Source organism: Atta cephalotes (genome assembly GCF_000143395.1).
Source record: "Atta cephalotes unplaced genomic scaffold scaffold00004, whole genome shotgun sequence".
Taxonomy (NCBI): Eukaryota; Metazoa; Arthropoda; class Insecta; order Hymenoptera; family Formicidae; genus Atta; species Atta cephalotes.
The window spans coordinates 8,469,043-8,481,463 of NW_012130068.1; the positions used below are offsets into that span (position 1 = coordinate 8,469,043).

General features: G+C 29.3%; 2 protein-coding genes across 2 annotated transcripts in view; one reads left to right on the forward strand and one right to left on the reverse strand.

The window, feature by feature from the left end:
• The window catches only part of LOC105626208 (probable serine hydrolase), a 4,424-nt gene extending 2,376 nt beyond the window's left edge, over positions 1–2,048 (reverse strand). The window contains exons 1-4 of the mRNA XM_012207512.1: positions 1,797–2,048; positions 1,344–1,422; positions 1,069–1,285; positions 667–936 (exon numbers count right to left, since the gene is read on the reverse strand). Of these exons, the coding sequence (XP_012062902.1) occupies positions 667–936; positions 1,069–1,285; positions 1,344–1,419 (563 nt within the window). The 5' untranslated portion in view covers positions 1,420–1,422; positions 1,797–2,048. The remainder of the gene's footprint in view (positions 1–666; positions 937–1,068; positions 1,286–1,343; positions 1,423–1,796) is intronic.
• A 1,948-nt stretch (positions 2,049–3,996) lies between these two features.
• LOC105626064 (WD repeat-containing protein 3) lies at positions 3,997–7,841 on the forward strand. Its single transcript, XM_012207375.1, has 14 exons — positions 3,997–4,167; positions 4,283–4,492; positions 4,555–4,752; positions 4,825–4,998; positions 5,109–5,314; positions 5,403–5,538; positions 5,617–5,807; positions 5,884–6,079; positions 6,155–6,382; positions 6,458–6,727; positions 6,795–7,037; positions 7,120–7,286; positions 7,373–7,595; positions 7,677–7,841. Exons 1-14 carry the CDS (start codon positions 3,997–3,999, stop codon positions 7,839–7,841), a joined length of 2,778 nt encoding a protein of 925 aa, XP_012062765.1.
• The last annotated feature ends 4,580 nt before the right edge of the window (positions 7,842–12,421 follow it).

Below are 12,421 nucleotides of genomic sequence, written 5' to 3' on the forward strand. Positions count from 1 at the left end.
ACGCACGCACACGCAGGGTGAATCAGTTGTTGAATCATCTTTTTACCCTATGAAAAAATGATCGAAACCTAATTGAATTATAACATATGCAAGAAAATTATTTTCTCATAGGGTAAAAAGCATTCACTCTGATTCATCAATATTCATGTATATCAATCGCCAACATCAATTATAGATATTTCGATAAGATTAGATCACCCTTGGTACGCAAGTAACAAAAATTGGAGTCTATGTAGAAATTAATATGTTGTAAAAAGATAGATGAATAAGGTGTACAATTATTGAATCAATTGTTAGGCTATTTTCTAAAATTACAAATTTCAATTGTCTATTATATTTAGCTGGATACTCAAACCAAAATTTCATAATATAAATTGAACTCAGCATAAGAATGATCCATTATAACGCGATGTGATTATTATACTTGTGTCTTGAGAGCATGTGGATAGTTAATCATATTTTTCTAAAAAGGGATTGATAATTGCTGCTGTATCTTTTGGATGTGTGAGATGAAGATGATGTGTTGCTGACAGAATCTCAAATTGTACTGTGTCATTAGTTGCTCTCATTATTTCCAGCGTCTTATAAAAGAGTTCTCTGTCTTCACCATAAAAATTAATGTCTCCTTTGATTATTAAATATGGGCATGTTATAAATTTTGCGTACTCTTCTACTTGCTCTGACGAAACCATATTATGGATGGGTATAACTCGCATTCTAGGATCTCTATTTACAACATACATTCCATCCTCTTTTTGCGTAACACCTCTAGTCATAAGTATTTTAGTTGATGATTCATCTAAATTTAACATATATAGTCCTGTAGATATCTTCTTCATAATCTCATTTTGTGTATAACTTGGTTGAACATAATCTTCCTCAAGTTTAAAAAACGCATCAACTGCATTTCTAAATATAGGAGTATGTATGCTTGTACTAATAGATACAAATTTGAAAAAATCCAAAGCTATAACATATTGTAGCTCCATTGGAAAAGTCGCAGCATACCAATATATTGTCATTGCATTTAAGGAATGCGCCATTACTTTTATTTTTTCCCATCCAAAATATCTTTTAATTCTTTTGATTAACAAAAAGTATATCAATTCACTATACATAAATCCTGGTGGTAACCATGAAGATAGACCATGTCCAGGTAAATCAATTGCCAAAACAGGTATATTTTTCATAATAAGTGGTGCTATGTTATCAAATGACGCAGCATTATCTTGCCAACCATGCAAAGCCAGGATAGGTTGTTTATTTTGCGATCCCCATAATTTACCTAAAATAAAATTTTTGTTATAATATGAATCATGCTTACAGAAAAAAATTATACATACCAGCCACTTTGCCCCAAGGTACTGGAATTTCTATTTCCTTAACTTCATGCTGTGTAGATTTACTGTATGGTTTCATTAACTGTATATAAGAGGTTGTTCTCAAACCGTGAATTACAAATTGTTTAAACATTATATTAAAATATATATATATATATATATATATACATATATAAATAAATATATGTATATATAACACACAAGTAAATACCAAAATTCTATAAACTTTTGTAATAATATTACATATAATATTTTGTACTGTTTATACAATATCAATGTCTTATCTTAAACTGATAAACAATAAGATTTTGAAGCTGGTATTTATAAGTTCTCATTAGGAATAGGAAATTATCGATCGATGATTTAAGAATCGATGCTTTCGTACAAATAATCGATTATTTGTCCAACGTTTTGAATGAGATATGTTTTTGAAAAGTGGAGAAGATAAAGGCTAACCTTAAGATATGAACTTAAGTTGATGAGCTAATCAGGATACTACTTTAAATCTATGTATTCTAAGGCTGGAATCAGATTATGCATTAAAGATTCAGATTGATGATTAAAGATTGAAATTTCACCAATAAAAAGAAAGAAATTTTAGTTCCTTTTCTAATTGATCGAACTTCAATCTTTCAATTTTCAATTCTCATTCTTCAATGTGTAGTCTGATTCCGGCCTAAATTTCCGGCTGGCTCTACATTTAATCACTGCTATTTTGTTAAGCCAATTCTACAGAATCGGCTTAACAAAATAGCAATAAACTTATCCATAAAGCCGGTTCTACATTAATTGCAAGCCGATCGCAAGTTTGTTGCGACAACCAATCTTTGTGATCAATTCTTCATATTGGCTGTCGCACAAACTTGCGATCGGCTTGCAACTAATGGCTGCGTTCAGCAGAACATTTATTTTTTAACTGTTAGAAGTTTTCTTCGCGCTGATTGAGTTATGCTTTTAGATCAAGAGAAATGGTCCAATCTCAGCAAAGTATAATAAAATGATTGCAAAACTGTTGTGTTCTGCTGAACCGGTTGAAATTTACCTTATTGCGAAGTTATGGATAAGTTTATTGTTATTTCCATTTCTGTTAAATTATGTAGATCTAAAGCAATATTCTGATTGGCTTAAAGGACTCCATACAATAAAAGGAACAAGGAACAAAAAACAGAGAATAAGAAGTTTCAAAAACTATCAAAAACTGGGTATTTCACAATACATGATTTTTGATAGGTTGACATTAGGCGAGTTCGAAATGGCAAAACGGCTAGGCATGCTTGCCGAGCGAATGAGCATAATTGGTTCTTACTTGGATTCAACCAATGTTGAATTGTTTAGCGAACAGGGGGTCGATTTTAAATCTTCAAGCAAAGTAAAAATTACAAAAGCGAGCAAATTGACTAAGTGTTGACCAATGAAATTATCAGTATTCTAGTAAATTCGTTCACTTTTATCTCATTTCAAAATACAAAATTGATCTCTAGACCTAGCTGCTTTGTTGACTTGAACACGTCCATTCTTATTTTCTGTCCTTTTATTGTGCGAAGTCCCTAACAGTTCAAATACACTATTTGTAAAATAAAATTATTAAGACTGGTATTCATAGTCGAGTCTTATTTCAAGACCATCTTAAGTAATGTCTTAAGATGTTAATGCAGCCTTCTGATTGGTTTGTAACTTCTTAAGATCATACTTAGAATGAGGTCTTGAATATAAGATTCGACTATGAATACCGACCTAAAAGAGATAAATGTGTTAAACATAGACTTGTAAGATTATCACATTTATCATAGACTTGTAAGATAGACGAAGCATTTATACGAGAGAAACTGAAGACAACATTGGCCTAGTTTCCATCGAGGGTTTAACCGGATCAGAATGTAAGAACCAACCAACTCGAGTATTCTTCTGTTGCAGTCGAACGACAGGGGAATGCTCGACTGTAGTTGATTGATTCTTACATTCTGATCCGATTTAAACTCTCGGAAACTAGCCCACTGACAGCACCGCAGTCAATACGGTGGCAAAATTCTAATTCAGCTATATCGCTGGCTTAATGGCTACGTTCAGCAGAGAAAGCAGTTTTGCAACTGTTGTAAAATTCTTCAACCCAATTAGTTCTTACTTAAAAATCTAAACATATAAACCAATCATATTGAAGAATTTTACAATAGTTACAAAGTTGCTATCTCTATTGAACACAGCCATTTGCCTTTATTGGCTTTAAAACGATCATATTCGCGATGATGCGCACGCATTTCTATCAATTCTAGCACCACTCTATATGTGATCCATGACTGAGTACACGTGCGTCTGAGTACCTTAATCCACAATTGTAACGTATATATATGTTCTAAACAATTATCAGAGTGCCCATGTATGTAATGATTTTTTATGTGATATTTGTGTATTCAAATTCTGTATTATTTTCAGATTACTTTTCCTAACTTTTTAATATCACACGAAATTATTTAAATTAAAATATATAACATTGATTTTATCCCTTTTGATGATTTTATTGACCTTTCTTAAGTTTGAATATTGCTGCCTTCTATTTTTTACTAATAAATTCATTCAGTTTACTTTCACAAATTTTTATCATGTGTGAAGTATATTGTTCTACTTGATTATTTTCTTCAGACTATAGATAAACTACAAGATGGGCCTGACCAAACAGTATTTGAAATATGTACCAGCAGGTAATGCAAATATAATTGCGAGTCCTCGATGTAATGTTGTCTTTGTAAAGATGGATGGTCAAGAAGGTAGATTTATAGCTGCTGCAGCATGTGAACATGTATACATTTGGGATCTGCGACTTGGAGAGAAGGTAAATTGAAGGATGAAGGAACTTAATAGGTTTGATATTTTTATATTTTATGATTGATATTTTTATATTTTATGTTTGATATTTTTATATTCTGTGATTGTAATATTAATTTCAGGCACAAGTATTATCTGGAGAAAAGGTATGCGTAACATGTCTGGCTGCATCACCTGATAAAAAACATATCGCAGTTGGTTATGCAGATGGGACAGTAAAAACCTTTGATTTAAATACTGGTGAAAATATTAGCATATTTGTAGGACATAAATCTGAAATAACAACCTTGGCATATGATGTATTAGGACATAGATTAGCCACTGGTTCCAAGGTTAGAATCTTTTACAGACACAACAAAATTATAAGTGCTTATATTTTTTCTTTATGCAACAGGATACAGATATTATTGTCTGGGATGTTGTGGCAGAAACTGGAATATGCCGATTAAATGGACATAAAGGTGTTATAACCAAGTTGATATTCATGAAGGAGCATAATATTATTATTAGTGCAAGCAAAGATACATTTGTGAAATTTTGGGATCTAGACACAGAACATAATTTTAAAACCCTTGTTGGACATAAATCAGAAGTAAGCTTAATTATGTTCTTGTTTGTTATTTACATTCTAAATAATTGTAGTACTGATTTAATATTAATATAGGTGTGGAGTTTCGTCTTAATGAATGACGATCGTTATTTAATAACAGGATGTAATGATATGGAACTACGTGTTTGGAAAATAACATTTCTTGATGACAGGAATATTGAATTGGATACTGCTGTTGGTATAATAGATACCAATGAAGAAAATGAGGAAAGTGTGGATACAGATATGGTATGCAATTTATATTATATTCAGTTCATGATGCAGTTCAGATCATTTGCTTTTTATGTAATAATTTTTTAAATAATACATATAATTATAAATCCATTGTATTTTTATAGAAATATCCTATAAAATGTGAAAAAGCTGGGAGCATATTAAGAACCACGAGAGGTCGAGTTGTTTCATTAGAAGTTGACTCCACATGCAAAGTTCTTGGATGCCACGGAGTGGGAAATTGCATAGAATTATTTTATTTACTGTCTGAAGATACAGTAAAAGATAAATTTACAAAAAGATTGAAGAAAGAAAGACGAAAAGCTCAGAAGTCAGTTTTAGCAGAAAAGTAATTTTTTATTTATTCTTTAAAAAATTTAAATATATGTTTGAAACATATGTTTCTTGTGTTATACTAGAGAAGGAAATGCCGCAGAAAAAGAGCTACCTACTACACCATCTTTAAAGGATGAGATACAACGATTGCCTGTTATTCGAGTATCTGGCAAAACAAAAGGATTTGATTTAGTAATAGGCAGAGGAAATGAACTGAGAGTTAGTAGTAGCATAAGACAAATTTGTATTAAATCACTGAAAATTTGTATTATATTTTATTTTGCCTGTTCTGTGTAGGTGAGTGTTGGAATCAATAACAATTCGATTGAATTGCATTCTTTATTTATGAATGAAAAAAATCCGGAAGTAAAGCATTTGCGTTCAATAACGGCACATGGACATCGTACAGATGTTCGAGCTATCTGTTTTAGCTCCGATAATTTGGCATTTGCTACCGCTAGCAGAGATTCTGTCAAATTATGGAATAGGTAAGGTAGCTTATAAAATTATACATTTTAATAAATAAATATATCTTAGAGATTTGTTAACAAATATAATTTTTAGACCAACATTATCATCTTTACGCACAGTGCAGTGTGGTTATGCATTGACGATAACATTCGTGCCAGGTGACAGGCATTTGATTGTTGGTTTAAAGGATGGAAAAATGCTTATTATTGATATTTCATCTGGTGATATCTTGGAAGAAATATTGGCACATTCCAAAGAACTTTCGAGCATAACATTATTTCCCGACTTGGTAATACCTTTTAAGAAAAATATCCTAACAATCGTTATTAAAATGTAAGGCTTATTAATATATTTGTACAAATAGAAAGGAGTTGCCAGCGGTGGTGGTGATCAAACGGTGAAATTTTGGAATTTTGAACTTATTCAAGATCCTGATAATCAGATAAAAGCTAAAATTCTTTCTGTCTTACACGTAAGAACGCTTAAGCTCGAAGAAAGCGTACTGTGTGTAAGAATAAGTCCAAATAATAGATTTTTAGCTGTTTCTTTATTGAACTCTACCATTAAAATCTTTTTTTTGGATACATTTAAGGTATCACAGCTGTTTTGGAATACATTAGTTTGTATCTTAAATATTATCTTTTATTATTTTATATTTTTATTATAGTTCTTTCTGTCGCTTTATGGACACGAGCTACCAGTACTATGCATGGATATATCTAGCGATTCCACACTCATAGCAACTGGTTCTCAAGATCGTAATATCAAGATCTGGGGTTTGGATTACGGCGATTGTCGCAGGTCCATATTCGCGCATGATGATTCTGTTACAGGTCTTTCATTCGTGCCTGGAACTCATTATTTCTTTACCTCTGGTAAAGATGGCAAAATTAAACAATGGGACGCCGACATACATCAAAAAATCATCACATTACAGGTAGCGTATTTTATTAAATACTTAGCGTATCGATAGCTTAATTACAGTACTTCCATGATCTTTATAGGGTCATTTTGGAGAAAGTTGGAATTGTTGCGTTTCATCAAACGGGGCTTATGTTGTATCATGCGGTTCCGATAGAGTAGTTAGATTGTATGAGAAGACTCGCGAACCTTTAGTATTACAAGACGTAGCAGAAGAAGAAAGAGAACAACAGGAAAATGAATTAATTACTGGGGAAAGTACTGCAGTATTAGGACAGAAACAACAAGCATTACCTTCTAAAAAGACTGTTAGCAGTGAGAAGGCTGTAAGATGAATTATTAAAAAATATATAATTTACAACATAGAAAGTATTAAAATATTTCTGTACGATATGCTTTTTTCATCAGGCTGAATTGATACTAGAATTCTTGGAAATATCTAATCAATATGAGACAGAATTGAGTAAGATTGTTCCTACTGACAAAGCACCACCTCTTCCCCTGCTGATGCAGGCTTACAATTGCACGAATACAGAAGATTTCTTATTGGAAATTTTTAAACGAGTTAGGGCAAGGTAAAATGCAATGGAATAATTATAAGCATCAGAATAACCAAATTTTACATAAAAGTGGGAAATATAATAGAGATCTTATGTTTTAGTGAATTGGAGGAGACATTATTATTATTACCATTTTCTGCTGCCTGTGATATTCTTCAGAGACTTCCTAACTTGTTAAAAAATAATTATCATACTGAGTTATTAGCCAGATTAGCTCTTTGCTTAGTACAAGCACATCATGGTCCGATAGTGGCCAATCAAAATCTTTTGCCTACGTTGGAGATTGTGAAGAAACTCGCTGTAGAAAAAATTTCTGCTTTAAGAGTAATGAAAGTTTATTTATTGACTGCATATATTATTTAAGATTATTCTTTATCTGACGAATTAACGAACATTGATTTTCAGGATACTATTGGCCTTAATTTGCATGGTATGATGTATTTGCAACGCATTTTTGAGGAACGAGAAGGAATAAAATTCTTCAGAGACGCCACTAAGAGTATTGAACATAAGAAGAAAATCAGAAGAAACAAGGAGAAGGCTATAAAAAGAGCAATCATGAACTTGTAGATTTAGATACAAATTTAGATACAAAGATTTTTGCACACACACACACACACACACACACACACACACACACACACACACACACACACACACACACACACACACACACACAGTACAGATTTTTTTTCATATATCTACTAAATATATTATACATAGTAATTAAATATCTATATTTTTTAATTAAATAAAAATAAATTTATTAAAAATTGATAGTTAACTGTTTACTATAATTAAAAATTAATATTCTTGTATAGTATCAAATTGTCAAATTTTTCTCTGCTAATAAATTAATCAAGCTTTGATTAATTAATTAATCAAATGTCTGAAATTATTTCATTTTTATTTTTCATCAAATATTAATCTGATAGATCAAAATCTTTTTATAATTTAATTGGTGCAATAATAGATAATATGATTGCTCAAAATAAAATTAATATAACAGATGATAAAAGAAGTAAAGATTTTATGATTAGCTCTTAGATCGAATTGAAAACTACTGGTAAGGTGATCATTTTCATTAATGTTCCTAATTTAAAAAAATTTGAAATTAAAAAAATCTGTACTATCGATCACGGCCATTCGGCAATCTCCTTTCAAAAGCGGTAGCTTAAAATTTTAATCTAAAAGAGTGATGTATGATTATTATTTATATACGTTACTGCGCGCGCAAAGGAATTTGTTCTACTTGGCGTTTGCAATAAACTCGTAAACGTCATTTTATCCTTGTTAAATATTATCCTTATTAAATATTAAATAAGAATGAAATGATATGCACGAACTCAAATACATATAAAAAGCGTTAAGTGAATAGAATGAATAGAATTTATTACACTTCAGCATATTTACAACCAAGAAGGGGACTTGGTTTACATAAATTCTTAATTCATTCATACATCCATCTCGTTCGCAGGCTATCGCACATATATTATAATATTATAAATTTTTTATGCTTATCCCTTTACTTTCCTACTTCTCTGGTTAAACCCTCGAACTTCACTTCTTTACCTACTTTATTTCATTTTATTTCTTTTCGCTTTATCCGCTTTTCTCTTTTATATCTACTTCTAATGTTATATATTCTCTTTCAATACATACGTTATCTCTATATCACAGTCTTACCACCTATTATTATTATCATATCTTACTTACTCCTTAATTCACCTTTTCTTTTTTTTCCATATCTTCCCTCTATATCCATTTCCTCCCTGTCCTCTTTTGACTCCTTCCTCATCTCCTTTCTTTTTTTTGCTTCTCTCCATTTTTTTGCTTCTCGCCATCTCTTTCCATAATTTCCTTATTATTTTCCCTTTCGCCTCATCTAATTATTAGATCTGTCATAGAGTCTTAAGTTCTAGAAAATTAACCAATCACATTCGAATATGAGAAGAATAATCAACTATGATTGGAATTTTCTACGACTTAAGACTACGATCGCTATAACTTCTGTTGTAGATCCCGCATTACTTATATGATACTGTAACAAGAAAATTGGAGAGGATACAGTATATATTGTAATCGATACAAAATCCATGATAGTAAAAATTTCTTCGCTTTCTTACCAGTATCAGATTATCTATCAGATCCTTATTGATCCTTATAAGGATCCGAAGTACCAGTCTTTGCTCTATCCTTATATAAGAATCGTGCTAACAACGAATGCTATCAAGAACTGAAGAGACATTATTAAATTTGATTTCTGAAATTAATGGAGTTATTAAAATAAACTCTATTTAAAATTTTAAAGAATTATATGTGCAATATTCGCAAAATTTTTTATTACAATATAAAATTTAATATAAAATAATGTAATTTTTGTAATTAATTTAAATAATCTATAAAATACAAAGTAATAAGCACTAAGCAATTGAAAGCCAAATTAAAAGTATGTAACATTTGTGTACTTTAACTAACAAACAAAATCAATATAACATACGTATATACTCTAATTATGATTTACATTGAAAATTATAACATCAATGTTATGAAACTGACTCACAATTTCCATTCTTCAGAAGATATATAATTGGCTTGGTTTCATAACATTGATATTACAATTTACTTTGTGTAAATCGAGTCGTGTAAATGTCATTTATAGAAATTGATTTAAATTGTCATATTATATTACATATATTTGTGTATTATAATATTAATATACAATACAAGGTAAATATGCAGTATAATCACCACCTCCGATTTTCCTGTAATTTTGTAAATTTGTATATTTTCACGTGCAAAATTCAAAGTTTTTTAGGAAAATAGTAATTATAAAATAAATGATAATTGTAGAATATTATATTCTAACAATGAAAAGGAAAATCATCGCTCAAGCCCCGTTTTTTTTAATTTCAAAGTATAAATTTATAAAGATAATTGGTGAATTATATCCTTCAATCAATTATAAATTCCTTTCAATCAATTATAAATTCAATTATAAATCAATTATAAATTTCTAAAAATAAAACAAAAGATCTATTTTTCGTGGCTGAACTAGATATGTTTAAATGAGATATGTTTTATATTTGTCGAAAGTAAGAAAGAGAGTTCTAGTGCAGGAAAATAGATAAAAAGATTATCTAATTTAATTAATTACAGATGTAATTAAAAATTAGTTTTTTATATAATTTAAATTATAGCAGAAAATAATTGTGATTCAAAATTTATACCTTCTTCATTCTTCTTAAAATAGAACAAACATTCTTTGCTTTAATTATTTAAAAACAAAAATTAGTTTTTCTTGTATAATTTGAAATATAGCTTGTGATTAAATTTACCTTTTTAACTCTTTATGTGGATTAAAATTTAAGTCTTTCATTTCTTTAAAATTATAAATAAATATCATTTATAATTATCATTTATAATTATCATTTTTCTAATTACTGACATCAAAAAACTTCGAAATTTAATTTAAAAAAAAACAGGACTTATATGATAATTTTCTTTCTCAGAATATATATTCAGCTATGCGTGAAAATACACAAAATTATAGGAAAATCGGAGATGAGTGCGTTATACTGTATATTTACTCAATAAAATTATAAAATAAATGTCCAATACAGCGATATAACATATTCTTTATATATAAAAAGCTTAAAACTTTTAGAATAAATCTCCGAAAAAAAAGTGAAATCTTATTCTTAAAGATTGAAAAATGAGCTATTCTTTTACAAGACTGGCTCAATTAAATATTTTCTGCAAAAATATTTTACATTAGATAATTATAATGTAAAATATTTTCTGCATTAACTTATTTCTTAACTAACTTATTTCTTAACTAACTTATTTCTTATTTAATATTTTATATAAGTTCTAGGAAACTATTTTATATTTTTTATTTTAAACAAGTCAGTTTTTTATCGATTCCTACGATTTTATATTTTAAATAAGTTTCTGGAACTTATTTTATATTTTTTAATAATTCGTAATTTTTAAATAATTCGTAACAGTTATTTTACCGAGCCATGATGGGCATTATATTATATATATTTAAGTTAAAATTTCTGAAACACAGAATAATTTGCAGTAATAATAATGTCTTAAATTAATTTATTAACTGAAAAATTAAATAATGACAGATGTTTAATACTTTTAGTCAAAGCTGTATTTAACGCAAAATGTTTCGCAATATTAAAAAAATTTACATGTATCTTTACATAAAGAATGTATAGAATATTTTATCAACCTTTATTTAAGTATAAATCATTAAAAAGAATAATGAAAATTGAGACATAATGTTGGAATATCAAAAATATTCCACGTGAATAATTATTAATTACGTTTAAAAAAGGATGACGCAAGTGATATAAAATTGAAAGCAAAGCAAAATGTACAACGATATCCGTTTTTCAAAATAATGTAAAATAAGATTAAATAATTGAATAAACTGTGAATATTTTTCATACGCAGTTGTGTATCCGAACGGCGAACAACGAGGAGTGGGGAAGCGTCAAGCGTGCTGCGCGGCATGGTGTGTTTGACTACGTCATTCGCTTCGGCATTCGCTCGATGACCTCGGAGCGAGATATACGAAGTACGAAATGCTTCGCACGTCGCAATTAACGTTAATCCACGAAAATTAAATATCTACGAACGCGAATTGATCAATGTTCATAATTTGTGATCCGTGAACATGTCAAGTAATTGTTCGTATATACATAATTATATATATCACACGCTTTAAGTAGACATCTCCTTTCATGGTTATGAGTGATAATAGTCGAAATATATCACTCTCAATTTTCGATTCGAAAACGAATGATGCATGAATTTAAATTTATTGCATTACTGGATAGTATGATTAAAATAATGAGCAATTTATTCTTTTATTTAAAATATATTTTAAATACGACTAACCCCTGACAAAAAGAACTTATTTAAAATAAAAAAAAAGTAAAACGTTATATTATATGAAGTAAAGTAAAAATTAATATCCAATTAATATTTCATCATGAAATACTAATGAAATACTAAAATTAATGAAATAATTTCTCATATCGATTTTCTCGGAAATTTAGCTACAGTTAGATTTAGATTTTAGATTTAGTGGCAAGTGTTATTTAATGTAATTATGTCGTCATACATTGAAG